General features: G+C 45.7%; 2 protein-coding genes, 1 long non-coding RNA gene and 3 other non-coding genes across 10 annotated transcripts in view; all 6 read left to right on the top strand.

Moving 5' to 3' along the window:
• Positions 1–4,967, top strand: part of PHACTR4 (phosphatase and actin regulator 4) — a 92,731-nt gene extending 87,764 nt beyond the window's left edge. For all 5 annotated transcript variants that reach the window (XM_039511766.1, XM_039511768.1, XM_039511767.1 and 2 more), the window contains 4 exons: positions 461–522; positions 1,520–1,657; positions 2,462–2,538; positions 3,222–4,967. In XM_039511766.1, the coding sequence (XP_039367700.1) occupies positions 461–522; positions 1,520–1,657; positions 2,462–2,538; positions 3,222–3,237 (293 nt within the window). In that variant the 3' untranslated portion in view covers positions 3,238–4,967. The remainder of the gene's footprint in view (positions 1–460; positions 523–1,519; positions 1,658–2,461; positions 2,539–3,221) is intronic.
• A 1,685-nt stretch (positions 4,968–6,652) lies between these two features.
• LOC120389357 lies at positions 6,653–19,332 on the top strand. The gene is made up of 3 exons (XM_039511875.1): positions 6,653–6,774; positions 7,199–7,232; positions 17,932–19,332. The coding sequence occupies exon 3, from the start codon at positions 17,954–17,956 to the stop codon at positions 19,229–19,231; it is 1,278 nt and encodes a 425-aa protein (XP_039367809.1). The 5' UTR covers positions 6,653–6,774; positions 7,199–7,232; positions 17,932–17,953; the 3' UTR covers positions 19,232–19,332.
• LOC120389358 lies at positions 8,677–13,231 on the top strand. Its single transcript, XR_005590888.1, has 5 exons — positions 8,677–8,735; positions 9,644–9,673; positions 10,647–10,676; positions 11,665–11,695; positions 12,809–13,231. It is a non-coding gene; the product is annotated as an uncharacterized LOC120389358 (long non-coding RNA).
• LOC120389457 lies at positions 9,314–9,519 on the top strand. The gene has a single exon (XR_005590932.1). It is a non-coding gene; the product is annotated as a small nucleolar RNA SNORA73 family (small nucleolar RNA).
• LOC120389459 lies at positions 10,317–10,522 on the top strand. The gene has a single exon (XR_005590934.1). It is a non-coding gene; the product is annotated as a small nucleolar RNA SNORA73 family (small nucleolar RNA).
• On the top strand, positions 11,332–11,537 carry LOC120389458. Its single transcript, XR_005590933.1, has one exon. It is a non-coding gene; the product is annotated as a small nucleolar RNA SNORA73 family (small nucleolar RNA).
• Positions 19,333–20,027: the final 695 nt, after the last annotated feature.

Below are 20,027 nucleotides of genomic sequence, written 5' to 3'. Positions count from 1 at the left end.
ACTTTTTAATATATTTAACACCATTATAAATGCTGGAGGCAAAGCAGGATTTGGGGTGGAGGCTGACAGCTCCCAACCCCCAGTTTGAGAACCCCTGGCATAACAGATTTAGGGGAGGGAATTTTCAGACACCCATTTTAAAATGTGACTTAGGCCCATAGGAACCAAAGTTGCTCAGGCATTTTAGAAAATTTTACCCGGAGTCCTCTGCTAGCCCGGAGCGGGCTCTGGTTAGCTACTGAACCATCCTGAGGCAAGGCCCATTCTGCCATCCTTAGTCTATGGACTGTTAGAGTAAGGATGTCTGATTCAGACCCTAGTGCGCTCAGCATGCCTGCAGTTACTGCAGACATTCCACTGATATGAAAAGCTGGTTTTCTGTGTTCAGCTCTTGACAGTGGTTTTCAACGAGTGGTGGTGACACTGCTTTAAATGAAACATTTTTTTCCCCCCTTGCCAGAAAAAAATGAGGCTGACCGGCAGGCTGAGAAGCGGGAGATTAAACGCCGCCTCACCAGAAAGGTACTGCAGTGCTCCATGTGGTGTTTCCCGTCTCTCTGATCTTTTGTGGATGGTGGCAGTTGTAAGCACCTAAGAGAACATAGAGGGGTGGGGGAGTCATGAGACTGCTCTGTGGTTATCCTGAGCACCCTCTGACTGTAACAAGCTGGGAATCGGTCTGGTCAGTCGAGGTATTCCTACTGCACCTATCACTCCAGTGTCGGAGTTCCATATTAAAACAGCAGCGGCCATGGTGTTCAAACTGGGTGGCCTGAAATCAAGTTCCTAAATAAATACCTAGGAGAAACTGACGGGAGCCGCAGCTGCTTAGCCATTGTGGGATTTGTGCCTAGCACCTCTGGAAAAACAGGCCACTTCTATTTGGGTCCTTAGACATGGATTTAGGAACCTAACTTTAGGCAGGCAGGTTCAAGAATTGTGGACTCCATTTCCAGAATGGGGTGTGAAATGGACAGACGATCCCAGATTCTAACGCTGTGTCTCCCATATACCAACGGGATTAGCTGTTGATCCCAGATGGGTCTAGCCCACGGGGACAGGGTTAAACTCATCCCATACTTGTGGCTGGGAGGGAATTTTTACAGAGCATATTGATACGGAACTTGAGTGAATGTTGCCATTCCCTGGGGCAGTAGGGGGGAATCGCACATTAGAATCAGATTAGGGGTGTATCCCACACAGTCAGTTTCCCGCAATTGCTGTATTGAGGTCCCCCCTTCCATCTGTTCCTGGCGATCTCATTTGAAATGCCATCCTGGCCCTGTGCGCGTTTTACACTATAAATCCTACCATAGACTCACGTCACTGATGAGACAATTATTAACTCTTCATTAAGGACCATACTGGGGTGCTTTGTTGCATCCCACATCACAAGCAATGATCTGTGGCTAGTGATCTCTCTTATATGCACCATAAAGATCAAATGGTGGGGTCTTTGGCCAGAATTCACACTGGTGACCAGTACAGTTGCAGCTGACTTGTCTTCTGTTGCTTTCAGCTTAGTCAAAGGCCTACAGTGGCTGAACTGCAAGCTAGGAAGATCCTGAGGTTTCATGAATATGTGGAAGTGACAGATGCTCACGACTATGACCGGAGAGCAGATAAGCCGTGGACAAAACTCACACCTGCTGACAAGGTAATGGGGAGAACACGATTCCCAGCCCTTGGAGCCCCAGGTTGGAGACCCCACGCTCAGGGATGTGAGCAAAGTAAACTGGCTCTTCTTCCTTTTGCTTCAACTCTTCCATGTGGTGGGACCCCGGTCTCCTTCCCCTCTCCTGAATGACTCCTCCCACCTCCCTAGCCCCATCCGGTTGAGCACCCACCTGCTACCAGGCCAACAGTTTCCTGTTCTCTACACACAAGGCCCGTTTGGGCTCCATGCTGCTTTCTCCCCATTCCCAGCCTAACCTTCCTTGTTTTTGCTCTGGCCTCTGATCTGAAGGAGTGGACAGGAGCCAATAGCAGAAGACCCAAGTAAGAGGGGGATGTTCTTGGCAGGTTGAGGCTGGCCTGATCAGGATTGCTGCAGGAAAGTCTCAGTCCAGTTCCATGCTCCATCCCCCCTTAGGAACCAGGCAGGCCTTAGGGTATCAAGCATCTGGGGATTAGCCAGTATTTTCAGGTTAACCCTACTCCAGACTCAGGTTGCTGAAGAAGAAATCGGGGAGCTGCTGAGTTTGATCTCCAGTACCTCACTTGGGTTACAGCTGTCTGCAAGCTCCCTCTTCAACGACAAGGAAATGGAGGCTGTGGGTAGTCCTGTCCATTTCAAAAACTACACGTGCCCTTCATTTTATTCATTAAAAGTCATTGAGATGCTGCAGACCAGCCACAAGCAGATTTGTACATGCAGCACATTCTGGGTCTATGTAAATCGTCGGTGGAGGGAAATATACAGTGCGGGTGAGCTGAAGGATTTCTTTCCCCCTCCGTGCAGGCTGCCATCCGAAAGGAACTGAATGAGTTTAAAAGCTCTGAAATGCAAGTCCATGAAGACAGCAAACACTTCACCCGGTGAGTGAGACAAGACCCCAGGCCTCCATACAGGCCAGAGCTGCTTCTGGTCTTGCTCATTAAGTTGTGCTCTGAGCCTCTTAGTCCAAGAGCAGGTCTGAGCTTTAATATTGAGTAATGAGCTTTAATCCCATCTGGGAGAAACAACCAGAGGCAGCTTTTGCAGACATTTATCTTCACCTTCTCCATTGGGGGGAGCCCTCTTGGGTGCACTTGCCTGTAAATGGGTGCACTTGCCTGTAAATGGTGGGTTATTGAGCCTTTCAGCTGTACGTTGTGGGTTCAAATCCCGGTAAATCAAGTGAGCAAAAGCTGATGCACCACTAACCGGCTGTTAACTAGAATGTGAAACAAGTAGCCAGGTGCCCATGTTACAGAAAACACCATCACAATTCCCTCCCCAGTCTCTGCGTAGAAGTGAATGGAGGATGAAAAGCTAGAGCTGGGAGTGTGTTGGCTTGGCAGTGCAGGAGAAGTTCTTTCTCAGTCCCCACTGGGGTGGATTGGTGTGCAGGGACGTGAAGTGCCTCTAAAATTATCACTGAGAGCCCAGTGATTTCACGCCGTCAGTGTGGGGACACTACCAATTTATTAAAGACAGCCTGATATTTTAACATCCATAACACTTCCTTACTGTTTACCCGAATTCCAGGTGTGACACTGGTTTTACTCTTCTATTTTAGGTTCCATCGGCCATGATCCTCCAAAAGAGGGAGTGAGAGAGAGACCAGAGGAGAGAGAATTGAAAGCGCATGCTATTTCCATCTCCCGGGCAATATAGTGGGAGAGAACCTTGGGGCTCATCCAAGCTTTGCCTTGAAACCATACCCAGAAAAGGGCTCTGAGCTGGGGCGCAGGGGGATCCTATCTGAATGTAGCATTTCACTGGAACAAACGCATCTCGAGTGCCATCAGGCTGGAACTGAACACTATACCTCGCATGATACAGCAATACTCCCCATGGCATCCAGGCACCTCGGCTTACCTTTCTGGGGACCACACCGGCACTGGAACTGAGCTCTTCCACCACTCCCCCAGCTCCCTTTATTGCTCCCACGGGATGGGCCCTGTTCTCCACTGTAAATAGTCCTCACAAACTGGTTGGAACTTTTTGGTTTTCCCTTTTTGGTAAGGGGAAAAAAATAATCTAAGCTCTGATGTTCCAGAGAGCTGGGAAGCATGTGTGTATATTTGCTGTGTACAAAGGAAACCTTTTTAAAAAATGCTGCCCTGGCAGGAAACTGACATGTGACTATTTTTTTTTTGGTTTTGCTTGCTTCTTTTTAATGTACTTAATATTCTGAATCACTACTGACCAATGGTATGTTGCCCTGGAAGGGGAATGTATAGAACTTAACCACATATGCTGCATCTTGTAAATTTAATTTTTTATTTTACAAAAACCAAACCCACGAACCTGCTCCTGTGCTAACAGACCTTGGCTTGAGACAATGAAGTCTTGTTTAACAGGAGCTACAGACACAGGAAATGACGGTTGCCTTTTAAAGTTTTGTTTTTAATTTCAGGAAGTTGTGGCATGTAATAAGTTTTCTTTGATTGTGGCTTCCTCTATTTTTTTTTTTTTACTCTCCCAAATCAGGGTGAAACTTGCCTTTTTTCTATTCTCATAGCGAAACCTACTGGAAATTCTGAGAATTACACTGTGGAGGGGAAGAGGTTTTAAAAAGTGACCTTAAAACCAGTCAGTCTTCTGAGAATGTTCTCTTATCAGTTCTTACTGAATGTTTTTAATGCTGACATAAGCTACTGCTGTAGTGATGTTCACAGCACTTGTCCAGTGGGGGTGAAGTAACACTTGGAATGAGGCGGGGGAGATGTTACTCAAGAATATGGGGGATTTGGGATTTTACAGGGGGGGTGGAGGGTTCTGTATTGTTGGATCACTGGCGTATTTTGTTTGTTGCTTATTCACTCTCTTTGCTGGAGGTCACTCTCAGCTTGTGCCGACTGTGGTCTGCGCTCATGAATCCTATGTATGCCTGCCTAGTGCGGAGGCCTTTTCAGGTTCTTGGTACTGCCCTTCTTCCATGATGTGCCAAGTATCTGCTGGGCCAGTCCTACAGGGTGTAATGTGGCACCCTCATCTGCTGCCTTCACACCCCAGGAGATCCAGTTAATCCTTGTTTCATCTCAGTCATCAGACTCTTAGTGCAAGGAGTCACTGGGGATAATTTCTTGTTTCTTCAGGGTTCCCTCACTGTCCCCAAAAACAATGATTCACAAGCAAGAGGCAAAGATTGAAGTTTCCTTTATAGAAAACAATATGGAACTGGTGCATTGTACTTCCAGGTTGCTTCCCTGATGTACAAAATCTCTGTAGACTAAATAATTGCATTGTATATCTGTCTTCCTGTTGACAAATTTTAATTATTAAATAAAAGTATTTTAGGACTTTTTTGTAAACAAAACAACTTGTCTTTCATTTTGTGCCACTAGCAGGAAGGTGAGAAATAATGGGGACCACTTCAAATCCCAGCCGAGGCAACACAGCCTTTATCCTCTTGAGGAGGAGCAGTTAAGTTCTGAGTGGTTTTATTCTTTGCAGGTCTGTCAGATGAGACCATGACTAAGGTCCTGTCCATCTTAGATGGAAGATCCTCAGGATGTTATTTGTAAGGACAGGGAATGTTGTTGTCCTGGTGCCTCTGACCAAAATTTCCTCTCACCTGCATTGTACAGCAGATTGTGTGCTAGCTGGCTGCCGCCCTCCACCCTCAGGAGCAGGGGTCTCAAGCTCAAATGACCACAAGGGCCACATGAGATCTAGTGCATTGGCCCAAGGGCTGCATCACTGACACCCCCACCCTCATTGCCCCCAGCCCCGCCCTCATTCCACCCCTTCCATGAGGCCCTGCCCCTGCCCCACCTTTTCCCACCCCTTCCCTGTCACCAGGGGGTGCAGGAGGGGTGCAGAGTGTGGCAGGGGCTCAGGGCAGGGAGTTGAGGTGCAGGAGGAGTGCAGGGTGTGGCAGGGGGCTCGGGGCAGGGAGTTGGTGTGTGGGGTGCAAGAGGGGTGAGGGATGTGGCTGGGGGATCAGGGCAGGGAGTTGGGTGCAGGAGGCGTGCAGGGTGCGGCAGGGGGCTCAGGGCAGGGAATTGGGGTGCAGGACAGGTGCGGGGTGTGAGCTCTGGCCCGGTGCCATTTACCTAGAGCAGCTCTGGGGTGGCAGAGGCGCGCATCAGGGCCAGGGCAGGCGCCTGGCCCCACGCTGCTCCAGGAAGCAGCCGGAACCATGGCCCCTGGGGCTGGGGTTGCGGGGGTGGGCACAGGGCTCTGCTGCTGCTGTTCCTCCAGGTACCTCTCATGAAGCAGTTCCCTGTTCCCGGCCAATGGGAGTTGCTGGGGGGGTACCTTGAAGCAAGGCAATGCAGGAGCCCTCTGCCTCCGGTCGGGCCGTGCTGCCAGCCGCCTAAGGGAGCGGCGCGGGGCTCGCAGCGCCACGGGGGAAGGGGGGGGCAATCCCACAGGCAGGATTTGGCAGTGGCCAGACTCGGTGATATTAACAAACATGCAAATTTCACTTTTCACAGCATTATTTTTATTATCCAGTCCACACAAAAAGGAAACCCTCCCCCCCCCCCCCCCACACACACTCTGCAGTGATTTGGCTGGGTATAGGTACATGTTTGTTTGTCCTGAAGTTAATTTATTTGAGGGGAAAGTCTGTGGGGCCGCACATTGAGGCCGCCTAGGGTGACCAGATGTCCCAGTTGCCTAGGGACAGTCCTGATTTGGGTTTTGGTTTTTTTCATATATAGGCTGCTATCCCCCCCCCCCCCCCCCGCCCCGCATCCTGATTTTTCACACGTGCTGTCTGGTCACCCTCAGGCCACCTACAAGTTCATTGCAAGAGCCCTTGGCTGAGGCAAAGGGTGACACCACCCCGTGTAGTCCTGCCTTCCACTGCCCCTCCCCTCGCTGGCCTCGGGCAGGGACAGGGCGCCCCTGCAGGGGGCGCTGCCTGGGTTTCCCGCCCTGGGAATTACGCATGCGCTTCAGGGAGCCACCGCCCCCAACCAGAGAGCTATGGCGCAGCGCACGCGCCGCAGGCTGCCGCTCGCCGGCGCCTGTGCCCGCCCCGAGCGACGCAAGCCCCCACCCCTTTCCGGCTCACGGCTGCAGCGCATGCGCGCTGGACCAGCTCTTCCCGTCGTGCCCCGGGCGCTATAAATTTTCGTTGCCCCGCCTCCTTCGCTCTTTTCCCGCGGAGCGAGGTGGGTGACCGGAGCGGAGCGGGCCCGGGTGGGGCTAGTGGTGCGCGTGCGTAAGCCCCGGCGATGGGCGCGTTGCGGGAGGGAGGGAGAGAAGCGGACGGCGGCCCAGCGGGGTCGGGATTCCTTTCCCGCCCGCGGCGAAGGAGGGGCCGGGCTTGGGGCCGGGGGGTTCGTGCCGCTGTCGGGGACGGCGGCCGGCGGGGATCGTGATTGCTCGCGGGCCCGCTTCGCTGATTGGGGCGGGGGGGATTGGCGCCTGCATGGGCCCTGGGACGCCCCCGAATGCAGAGCAGGAGCCCCGGGCCCGCCCGCGACTGGAGCCTGGGGCTCGGCCCGGGGGCCTCTCGCGGGGGGAGGCCGCGTGCTGTGCTGGGGGAACTCCCCTGGCCCCGGGCTAACCGGTCATTTCCTTCTTCGGTTCCAGCAGCTTTGCAAGCAGCGCGCCCCTGGCCCGCGAGGTGAGGACTCGTGTCACTGATAACGTCCTGCGTGTTCGCAAAGGTCCCCTCCCGCTCCCGACCATCGTTCTCTTGCGCACGTGGGCTGGGTCTGCCTGGTAGCGTGCTTTGCCCAAAATAACGCGGGCTCCTGGAGCTGTAACGGGCTCAGCAAGGTTAGCGAAGTTTAACGAACCCTGGACCGCCCCTGTTAGAAAGCCATCGGTGGTGAAACAGTGGAGGAGCACTCTGTTGTGTGTCTGCAGGATCAGGCTTTTGGGGGAGCATGGAGTGGTATATTTGAAATCTTGTGTCAGCAACAGTGTTCTCAATTTAGTTGGGGGTTGGTTTTGCTCTAAGCAGGGGGTTGGACTAGATGGTCCCTTCCAACCCTGATATCACTGCTCTACAGGCAAAATGCTTCTGAAATAAATGGAGTCAAACTTTACTAATTCTGGGTCGCTGACAACGAAAATGATGCTTAAAATTGTTGATTGGCTCTAGTTTTCAAGATATGCTATTGGGTCAGTATATATGACCCTTGACTTGGGAATGCCGGAGGATAAGTGAGCTATAAAGGGAAGGAATCTCAATTTAAACCAGAAATGACTAAAATACATCTTTGACTGGATCTATGAATAAATCTTTGACTGGGTTTGGACAGTACTTGCTTTTTAGGCAAAACAATGAATGATGCTATCTGAAGCTGGTATTGCATCATACATGATATGAATTGCATCATGTTATTCCTAGAAGTCATGGATGATGCAATCATAACGAAGCTTACATCACTCTGCTGAACAAATTGCCCTATATCAGCTCTAGAAATCATACAGTGTTGTGCTCTCTTATTTGTCAGTGTTTGATTTTGCAGAGGAACACATTTCTGTTTAGCCAAAGTGAGCAGAGATGCCTCCTACTTGTGTGAACAGTGCAGATAACTTCTGCTATATTTGTGGTGAAGTGACTTTTGCATCACAAAAGCGCAGTATAACCACTATGGTTAAGAAAGCCTATCACCTTTATTTTGGCTGCAAAATTGGAGATCAGGACAAGAGGTGGGCCCCACACATATGCTGCAACACTTGTGCAACAAATCTTCGCCAGTGGTTGAATAGGAAAAGGAAATCTATGCCTTTTGCAGTGCCAATGATTTGGAGAGAGCCAACAGATCATACCAGTAATTGTTACTTCTGCATGGTGCCTCCAGTTGGGAAAGGTGTGTCAAAGAAGAAAAAGTGGACTGTGCTTTATCCAAACATTCCATCAGCTATACGCCCAGTACCCCACGAGAAGGACTGCTGGTTCCTGATGCACCAGAATCATTCTCACTTGAGGAAGAGGCTGAAACTTCTGGTCCTGAACCATCAATGTCACAGGACCCACATTTTCTCCCATCCTCCTCCTCTGAACCACACCTCATGACACAAGGAGAACTGAATGACCTTGTCAGGGATTTGGAACTACCCAAGAGTAAGGCAGAGCTGTTGGGCTCCAGACTACAGCAGTGGAATCTCCTGGTAGGTGAGTAGACACTGAATAGGACTAAACTATGTACATAATAGTTTTTTGCCTTTTGTTTCATAATAAATTTTAGTTAGATAACCCTTTTGCTGATTTTTAAAGTTAAACATAAACAGGGAGGTGACATATTTATTATCAAAATAAACACATGAAAAGACCTAGGTTTACAATTTATGATTAAAACTCTACTATCTACACAATATACATAGACATAAAATGTAAAAACTTAAATATCTTAGAAACAGTAGCCAATCAGTTGTTTTAATTGTCATATTTGAATTCAGCACATCAAAATACATAATAAATAGCACATTTTATCTCTGAAGCAGACGACTTCTCAAAAATTGTAGACCAGTGTATTCTGTGATTCAATGCATATATGATTTTGTAATAGTCCCTTTCCCTTTTCAGTGACTGATGATAGATGTTTGTTTTGGTCCATACAAATTTCCATTGAATTCTAGCTCACCTACATCATCCCATTTTTTTGGGCGACTGCATTCAGTCAAGTTTAGCATCTGGGAGGCTAAGTGGGTGACTGGTTCAGTTGTGTATGGACTAGAGCAGGTTATTTCAGTCCAACGTGGGCATCCGGAGAAGTTGCTCTCTCTTGGCTCTGCCCGTGTGGCGTACGGGAGCGTAGGCCTTCGGGCTCCATGACGTATAGTCCCATTCCACGACGTTGGAGAACAAGCCAGGCCTCTGGTCTGCAGCCTGCATATTCCTACTGCTTCTCTGAGTCTTTGGACTGTGACTGAGGAGATAAACCATGCAGGAGACATTGCATTACCTGGATGGCTTCTTCACTCTGGGAAGCCATGTTTTGCAATCCCATCAAACTGCATTAGGCAGACTGAGCAGGGAGTTACTCAGTTGTTCTAACATGTTGTTTGTTTCTATTTCAGCAGCTTTGCAAGCAGCGCATGCCTGCCCACAAGGTGAGAACTTGTCACTTATAATTTTCTGTGTGTTCATAAAGGTACCCTTCCACTCCCTAGCATTGTTTTCTTGCACGCTTGGGCTGGGTCTGCATGGTAGCGCAGTTTACTCAAAATAACATGGGATCCTGGAGATGTAGAAGGCTGAGCAAGGATAATAAGCTTGTAACTAAAGGTGATGATCCAACTTTCTCACCCCAAAGGAGTATTCTGTTGTGTGTCTGCAGGATCAGACTTGGGAGCATGGAGTGGTATATTTGAAATCTTGTGTCAACAGCAGTGTTCCCAATGCATATGATTGAAATCTAGAAGCTATGTTGTAGTCCCTTTGCCTTTTCAGTGGCTGACTATAGATGTTTGTTTTGGTCCATAAAAATTTCCATTTTGATATAGATCAAATATGAATTCTAGTTTACCTACATCACCCCCCATTTCAGTGTTCATAAAACAGCCTTTGTGTGGTCCATTTGGTCAAAGGTCTGTCTAGCACATTTGTGTAACTGATGCACTGCGGGTTTGGGGCCACTTGCATTGATGGGGGTTGGAATTCAGTCACGTTTAGCATCTGGGAAGCTAAGTGGGTGGGTAGTTGAGTTGTGTATGGACTAGTGTAAAACGGTGCTCCGGAGTGCGTTATTTCAATCCAACGTGGGCATCCGGAGAAGTTGCTCTCTCTTGGCTCTGCCCGTGTGGCATACGGGAGCGTAGGCCTTCGGGCTCCATGACGTATAGTCCCATTCCACGACGTTGGAGAACAAGCCGGGCGTCTGGTCTGCAGCCTGCATATTCCTACTGCTTCTCTGAGTCTTCGGACTGTGACTGAGGAGATAAACCATGCAGGAGACATTGCATTACCTGGATGGCTTCTTCACTCTAGGAAGCCATGTTCTGCAACCCTATCAAATTCCATTAGGCAGCCTGAGCAGGGATTCACTCAGTTGTTCTAACATGTTGTTTCCTTCTGTTTCAGCAGCTTTGCAAGCAGCGCATGCCTGCCCACAAGGTGAGAACTTGTATCACTTATAATTTTGTGTGTGTTCATAAAGGTACCCTTCCACTCCCTAGCATTGTTTTCTTGCACACTTGGGCTGGGTCTGCATGGTAGCGCAGTTTACCCAAAATAACATGGGATCCTGGAGATGTAGACGGATGAGCAAGGATAACAAAGTCCAACTTGCTTGTAACTAAAGGTGATGATCCAACTTTCTCACCACAAAGGAGTATTCTGTTGTGTGTCTGCAGGATCAGACTTGGGGGAGCATGGAGTGGTATATTTGAAATCTTGTGTCAACAGCAGTGTTCCCAATGCATATAATTGAAATCTAGAAGCTATGTTGTAGTCCCTTTGCCTTTTCAGTGGCTGACTATAGATGTTTGTTTTGGTCCATAAAAATTTCCATTTTGATATAGATCAAATATGAATTCTAGTTTACCTACATCACCCCCATTTCAGTGTTCATAAAACAGCCTTTGTGTGGTCCATTTGGTCAAAGGTCTGTCTAGCACATTTGTGTAACTGATGCACTGCGCGTTTGGGGCCACTGCATTGATGGGGGTTGGAATTCAGTCAAGTTTAGCATCTGGGAAGCTAAGTGGGTGGGTAGTTGAGTTGTGTATGGACTAGTGTAAAATGGTGCTCCGGAGTGCATTATTTCAATCCAACGTGGGCATCCGGAGAAGTTGCTCTCTCTTGGCTCTGCCCGTGTGGCGTACGGGAGCGTAGGCCTTCGGGCTCCATGACGTATAGTCCCATTCCACGACGTTGGAGAAGAAGCCGGGCCTCTGGCCTGCAGCCTGCATATTCCTACTGCTTCTCTGAGTCTTCGGACTGTGACTGAGGAGATAAACCATGCAGGAGACATTGCATCAGTTAAATAGCTTCTTTATTGCCAGGCTTGTAGATATGAGTGTTAAAACACACTTCAGTGAGGAAATCTGATGTTACAGGGATGAATCATCAACTCATCTGCAAACTTTTTGTTTTCTTCTAGCTTCAGATGCTGTGTTACATCAGTTGAAAAGGTGAGTAGTGTGTACTGTCCATTACTTGTTCATAGATATGTAGATTTTCTTTTAGTTTTCTGCTATCAAGAGCTGTATGGAATCAGATGTAAAATACCTTAGTTCAGCATAGAAGTTTCATGTCACTGTAGCTATCCAGAGAAATTACTCGGTTTAGCCAGCAAAAGGTTAGCCTTCGAGACGTGTAGCTTCTAAGGCATTTGGGATAGACTGGACCTGAACTTGTGTGAGCATGGTGTGGTCCTCAAATGTAGATTATAACTTGTGTGAGGAAATTGAAACTACAAAAAACTTGCCTTGCTGAAAAGGATGAGAATCTGGGGCTTGCATAAATCACTACCGTGGGGCTTTGATTACACCCTGGAATATATATGCTCAGTTTGTTCCCATGGTGTCTAAATTCATTGAGGATGGATTGAGATGACCTAAAAAGTAATCTCTCATTTTTGTGACTCTGTCTTCTCTACTGGAAGTTATGGGAGATTGAGGCTGGCTAGTTTGGGTACTGCAGCAGAGCAGTGGAAGACAGGAATCCTGAAGCAGAGAGGATCTTGACACCTATTAAAAAAATAATAATAATAATTGGAGATAGGTATATCTCCTAGAACTGGAAGGGACCTTGAAAGGTTGAGTCCAGCCCCCTGCCTTCACTAGCAGGACCAAGTACTGATTTTTGCCCCAGATCCCTAAGTGGCCCCCTCAAGGATTGAGCTCACAACCCTGAGCTATCCCTCTCCCCTACTATGAAGTAGTCTCCCATAGCTGTGGGGTTGGGGGTCATGATTTAATCTTATGGCAAAGTGAGAGGGAGTGGCATCCCTACAATACAGCCTTACCTTTTTGGAAATCATTTGTACTTCCATGTGTGCATTTTCATTAAGATTTGTAGTTATTCTTGAATTCAATTTAGCTACGTTCCCTGGGAAAAATCAACATTAGCCTGATACTACTGAAGGGAAGGGGTGAGGGGGAAATACGGCAGGTCTCTTGATTAGTCATAGGCTTTAACCATGACCCTGTCCTGTCTCTCACTAACACTGATATTTTGTTTAAAATACCTAGGAAAATCCAGTAAAACAAAACCACTGACCCCTAGCTTTACTCTTTCTCCAGGTAAAATGAAGAAGTGGCTGGTTCACTCTTTCAGGTTCCATATTTGAGTTCTCGTTTGGATCCATTTTCCAACAGGATCCCCGCAGTTCCTCTTCACGTTCCTGCCCTGGTCTCCTATTTTTTTGAGTGGATAGTATCTTTTATTCCCTTTTCTATTTCAATTGTAATTTCTCAATCTATTAAATGAAATCTGAGTTTAATACAAAGTATGTTAAGGCCTAAATTTAAAATAATCTCAAGTGTTTTAATAAATAGACTGAATCCATAAGTCTCTATCAAAAACTTTTAAAGGCTGCTTTCCTATGTAAAGAAAGGAACAGGGGAAAATCTTGCTTCTGAGGTCAAGCTTTATAGATATGGCAGAATAGGTTGTGTACTGTATTAAGGACTTGTTTTGTTTAATAAAAATTTAAATTATATGCTGTTTTGTGTGTTAAAATTTCAGTTACCATTTAAAGCAGTTTGACACATCTTGTATACTTAATTAGCAAATAAGCAATTAATATCACCCACCATTTGCTGTACTAAAAATAGACTATAAATTACTAAAAATCTGAAAATATTAAGCTATATAATTGCTTAAATACATGTTTACTCATAGTGTACTATTCTAGTTAATGAAAATGATGGACCAAATCTGGTGTAAAGGCTTTTCTATTTAGTTTTAAATCAACATGTTTTAATGGTTATATCAACTTTCTTTAGACAATAACTGAAATACAAATGGAAATATTGATTAAAATCAGTCATTTAAACAGGCTTTCCACTGGGTGATTTAAATCATGCTTTAAATTGCCTTTATTTAAACCAATCCACCCAGCCACAGATACCCCCAGGTGTAGATCCCACTGGTGGCATTAGTGGTGGAAATTGATCTACAGAGGACTCAAATGTGTAAAATTTCATCTCACCATGTTCTGTAACCTCTTCTCACTACATTTTCCACAACTGCTGCCCCTCGTGAGTCGCATGTCTTATTTTTGTCAGTGTAGCCTTAACTCAGGTTTGCCTAGTCTAGGATTATTATGGTGTCGTGTTAGAACATGTTGGCTAACACAGTGGTTCTGAACCCAGGGGTCTGTCCCTCCTGGGGGCCGTGAGCAGGTTTCGGAAGGGCCAGAGTTACTCGTTGGGGTGGGACCGAGGGCAGAAAGCTGAAGCCTCGTTGCATGGGGCTGAAGCCAAAGCCTGAGCAACATAGCTTTGTGGGGGCCTCAGGCAATTGCCCTGCTTGCTACCCCTTAATGCTTGCCCGGGCTTTTTTGTGCAGAAAGCCAGTTGCGGCACAGCTGGGCCGTGGAGTTTTTATACTGTTTTGTGGGGGCCTCAGAAAGACAAAGGTTGAGAATCCCTGGGATAACACATTCTGAAAGTTCCATTGACTGTATTACCTGAATATGTTGAACTGCTAATTACATCCTAGGCTTTAATTCAGCTTAGTACATGCCTTTTAGGTGTGTGGCAATGCTACAGAGTGGGCCTTATTTGTGCAGTTTAATGTACTTGCCCATATCCTATATCATTTGAAAGCTTAGATGAGGAGCTGTCATAGAATCAGAATATCAGGGTTGGAAGGGACCTCAGGAGGTCATCTAGTCCAACCCCCTGCTCAAAACAGGACCAGTTCCCAGGCGATGCTGTTAGCCTGTAGGTGAGGTGAAACAATGGTACCTTAATGAGTATCATTTTTGAGACAAGGTAGATGAGAGAATCTTTTCTTGGTGCAACTTCTGCATGGTGAAACAGACCAGCTTTTGAGCTCTTTGTCTTGAAAAGAGGTCAGCGTATCTCAAAAGCTTCTCTTTCACTAACAAGTTGGTCCAAGAAAAATTAACTCCTCCACCTTGTTTCAATATCCTGGGACTAGCACAGCTGCAACACTGTCAAATTTTGCACAGTTCCAGAAACACTTCCAGCAGGCCTGATTACAGTTTTTACTGTTCATTGCAACAGCTTAGTGTGTTGCTTGAGTCTAACCCATCCAATGACAAGGTATTAAGACCTTTATTGGGTTTGCATAGGCAAATATTTTCATCAGGAATGATGAAGCTGCTTAATATCTAGGGAAAATGGTGAATACCTCTGATTTTCTATATTTGGATGAAATTGGCTGGCCAGATCAGTCCCCCAGTGAAGGTTGTGCATGAGTAGTAGTAGTAAATAGTTTAAGTAGAGAAGCAGGAAGCACTAAAGGGGGATACCAAGGAAGACAAGACCATTGCAGAGAAGCTACATTTAGTTGGTTTTCACTGCAGAAGATTTGGGGGAGATCCCTGCACCCCATCCATTCCTTTTTAGGTAACTGATCTGAGGAATTGTCCCAGACAGGAGTCAGTAGGGGAGGATCACTAAAACCAGCCTTTTTACCACATGACTGGAGGATAGTTAATGTAAAGCCTATTTTTAAAAAAGGCTCCAGAGGCATTGCTGGCAATTACAGGCCAGCGAGCCTAACTTCAGGACCAGGCAGATTGGATGAAACAATGGTTAAGAACAAACTTGTCAAACACATACACACGTTACGTGGGAGAAGAGTCAACAGGACTTTTGTAAAGGGAAATCCTGCCTCACCACTCTATTACAATTCTTTGAAGGAGAAAGGTGATCCAGTGGATATAGTATACTTGGACTTTCAGAAAGCCTTTGACAAAGGCTCTTAAGCAAAGTATGGAGGCATAGTGTAGATGGAGCTACTATAAGGTGGGTGCATATGGTGGTTGGAAAACTGTTCACAGTCAAGCTGGAAGGCAATATTGAGTGGACTCCCACAGGGATTGCTCCGGGATCCAGTTCTATTCAATATCTTCATAAATGATTAGATAATGGCACAGACCATACACTATAAAGTTTGTGGATGATACCAAACTGGGACGGGTAAGTGCTTTGGATCAAAATGATCTGGGGTAAATAGGATGAAATTCAATAACGAAAAATGCAAAGTACTCCACTTAGAAAGGAGCAGTCAATTGCGCACATGTGAAATGACTGCCTAGGAAGGAGGACCGTGGGAAGGTACCTGGGGGTTAGTAGATCACAAGCTAAATCTGAATCAACAATATAACAGTGTTACAAAAAAAGCAAACATCGTTCTGGGATAAATCAGCAGGAGTGGTGTAAGCAAGACACGAGAAGTATTTTTTCTGCTCTACTCTGTACTGATAAGGCCTCAACTGGAGTATTGTCAAACTGCACCACAGTTCAGGAACCATGTGGACACGTTGGAGAAAGTCCAGAGCAGCAACACTGATTAAAGGGCTAGAAAACAACCTGTGAGGAAAAATAGAAAAAGGGGGTTTGTTTAGTCTGGAGAGGAGAAGACTGAGGTGGGACATAACAGTTTTCAAGTGTGTAAAAGGTTACAAGGAGGAAGGTGAAAAATTGTTCTTAATTTCTGAGGCTAGGACAAGAATCAATTGCAGTAAGGGGGGTATAGGTTGGAACAGTCCTGTCAGGGTGGTTAAGCACTGGAACAAAATGCCTAGGGAGGTTGTGGAGTCTCCATCATTGGAGGTTTTTAAGAACAGGTGAGACAAACACCTGTCTGGAGTGGTCTAGCTATTATGTAATCCTCCCTTGAGTGCAGGGGACTGGACTAGATGACCTTTTGAGATCCCTTCCAGTCCCACAATTCTATAGGATAAATGCGAAGGACCTCTCATGGGTCAGGAACTGATTAAAAGAAAACAAAGGGTAGGAATAAATTATCAGTGTTCAGTAATGAGACATAAATAGAGGGTATCTGTACTGGGACCTGTGCTGTTCAGCATATTGGTAAATGATTTGGAACAGGTAGGTGGCAAAAGTTGTAGATGACATAAAATTACTGAACATAGTTAAGTCCAAAGCAGACTGTGAAGAATTTCAAAAGAATCTCTCAAAAGGGCGTGACAAAATGGCAGATGCAATACAGTGTGGATAAATGCAAAGTGATGCACATTGGAAAAAATAATCCCAACTATACATATGAAATGATAGGGTCTAAATTAGCTGTTACTACTCAAGAAAGAGATCTTGGACTCATCTTGGATAGTTCCTTGAAAATATTTGCTGAATGTGCAATGACAGTCAAAAAAGCTAACAGAGTGTTGGGAATCATTAGGAAAGGGATAGATAATACCATAATGCCATTGTATCAATCCATCAGTACTCGCACATGCTGAATATTGCATGTAGTTCTGGTCACACCCCCACTAAAAAGATACTAGAATTGGAAAACAGAGGAGGGCAACAAAAATGATTCGGGGTATGGAGCAGTTTCCATAGGAGGAGAGATTAAAAAGATGGACTGTTCAGCTTGGAAAAGATGTTTAAGGGGTCAGGGGGATATGCTAGAGGTCTATAAAAGCATGAATGGTGTGGAGAAAGCGAATAGGGAAGGGTTATTTACCCCTTTGCATAACACAAGAGCTAGGAGTCACCCAATGAAATTATTTCTTTACACACGGACAGTTAACCTGTGGAACTCATTGCCATGGGATGTTGTAAAGGCCAAAAGTATAACAGGGTTCAAAAAAGAATTAGATAAGTTAATGTGGGCTAGACCCATCAATGGCTATTATCCAAGATGGTCAGGGACACAACCTCATGCTTCAGGTGTCCCTAAACCCCAAACTGCCAGAAGCTGGGACTGGATGATGGGATGATGAATCACTCAAAATTGCTCTGTTCTGTTCATTCCCTCTGAAGCATCTGGCACTGGCTGCTGCCAGAGACAGGATACTGGGATAGATGGACCATTGGTCCGACCCAGTATGGCCGGTCTTATATAAATATATGTGAATTCATAATTTAATGCTTCTTCATTTGTGTGCCAGTGTACATACAATGTAGCATCTAGTCTGCACGGCAGAAGGTTTGAATCTGTAATTGCATATGCCTGCAGTATGAGTCTTTGAAATATTCCAGAAATTAGTTTTTTTAATTCAGTGACATTTATGCACCGGTCAGTGTTAGTGTTAGAGATGACAATCCACAGCTTCAAAGTGCTCACTAAGCAAAAATGGCAATTTTTGTATTAATGTAGATCCAAGTTAGCACAAGTCTATATACTAGTAGAAAATGAAAAATAGTGGTAGTGGTGAGAGCAATGCTAACAATATACTTTGGGAATTTTACCTCTGCAGGGCAGTTACGGTATGTGAAGACATGGAGGATACAAGCCCCTTAAAGCTTAGATCAAAGAAAAAAAGACTGTCCACAAACTTTGAAAAATGTGTTGTTTGTCAAGAAAATCAAAAGAATGCAAAACTGTCAAAAGCCACCAGCGCTGGCCAGATCTCTGTGGTGCTGGCAGCAGAAGCCAGGAGAGATGAATTGTATTGGCGGCTACTGGGTGAGTTTTCCAGTTTAGACGCTGTGCCACCAATCCTCTGTCACAGGGGTTGCTTTCAGAAATACACAAGCAAGTCAAATTTGGCACATGTCAGAGTTACGTTGGACCCAGGGAGGAAAACCGACTCTGAATCTGATCAGAGAGCGTCATGTTCATCCGAGTCTATAAGCACATCCTCCAGTTCCTGTTGCATTGTTTGCCTGAGAAAAACACATAAGAGAGACAAGAAACTTCATAGAATAGAAACATTTGAGAGAGCAGCCAATCTGAGGGAAGCGGCCCTTCAAAGAGGAGATGCTGACATGTTGCGCAGAGTGTTGGTGGAAGACTTGATCGCTAAGGAGGCCATTTATCACTCAACATGCATTTCTTCCTACTTGAGTAAAACCAATCTTAAAGCAAAACAATCAACAATACAGTCACCTTATGACATTGCATTTTATCAGCTGGTTGAAGAGATAGACAATGATCTTATGGACAACAAGAAAGCTCTTCTCCTATCCAAGATGCTTCAAAGATACAAAGCCCTACTTCCCTCAGAGACAGGAACTGCAAGCTATTCCAGTAGCAAATTACAGGCAAGATTAGTAAAACACTATGGGTCTGCAATTTCATTCCAAGCACAGCACGGACAAGGCAAGTCTACCGTTGTTCTATGCAGCGCGATAACATTAGCTGACGCTATCCAAGCTTCTAGTAACCTGAAGCAGGCCCTTAAATCAGCCAACTGGTTTTTGGATGGGCTTCCAGCGAGTGAACCTGATGATCGGCTTTCAAACGAACAAGTGGTTTTGTATAATGCTGCTTCAATCCTTCGGTCTGAAATAGCCAAAATGAAAGCCTCGGAATATTATCCAAAGACAGGTGATTGTAATTTACAGAGACCAGCTACTTTTGTGCCCCAGTTGGTGCAGGAATTTGTCCTTCGGCTGATAGATAAAGAGGCCCATAGGTCAGCCAGCAGTGAGTATCATCCTTCAGAAGACATTCAGAGAAGGTGCCGCTCAATTGCCGAGTGCATAGTATTTAACAGTAACCCATGCACTCTCCACCGAGATCATAATGCTGAACAAGATAGTGATGTTGACTAGAAATGTCACCAGCGCTATTAAATGTCAATGATACCTGTACACATTTATTAGTAGAGTTTATTTCACCCTTTAAATTATTGTCGAGATGCTTTAAGGTCACAAATCCAATGTTATGTAATAATGCATTGAGTCATTAAACTAACAGAAACCTGCAAATATTTAAAAGTGATCATTTTAATGTGTTATTTCAGCAGCTCCATGTCATACCTCATCTTAAAATAGACATAAAAAGCTTTCAAATGATTTATTGTGTGCGTGAGCACCCGCCGCTCACCCATATCTACACTAGACTTCTAGATCACTAGCTAATGTGTTCGAACAACACACCCGTGCTCCTAGTCTAGACAAAGCTTTAGTAAAACAGGAAAAATGTCAGGGATGTTAACTGGAAAGAATAGAAATGTTCCAGTGGGCTCCCCAGTCCAGGTCATACTGCACTTTAGGTACTAGGAGAGGGTGGGAAGTTGAGAGCTAAGGTCCCATGTGTAGTATATTAAGGAAAGTCTGCAATATCTCTTCATAAATATCACTTGCATCCGACGAAGTGGGTATTCACCCATGAAAGCTCATGCTGCAAAACGGCTGTTAGTCTATAAGGTGCCACAGGATTCTTTGCTGCTTTTACAGACCCAGACTAACACAGCTACCCCTCTGATACTCTCTTCTTAAAGAATCTTATGGACACTGTCTGAGGGGTTCAGTGGTGTGGCTAATAAAGGAATTGCTTTGAAACAGTAAAAAGAACAGGAGTACTTGTGGCACCTTAGAGACTAACACATTTACAGCCCACAAAAGC

This window comes from Mauremys reevesii, linkage group 23 (genome assembly GCF_016161935.1).
Source record: "Mauremys reevesii isolate NIE-2019 linkage group 23, ASM1616193v1, whole genome shotgun sequence".
NCBI classification, from domain to species: domain Eukaryota; kingdom Metazoa; phylum Chordata; order Testudines; family Geoemydidae; genus Mauremys; species Mauremys reevesii.
This window is presented reverse-complemented; position numbering and strand designations above follow the sequence as displayed.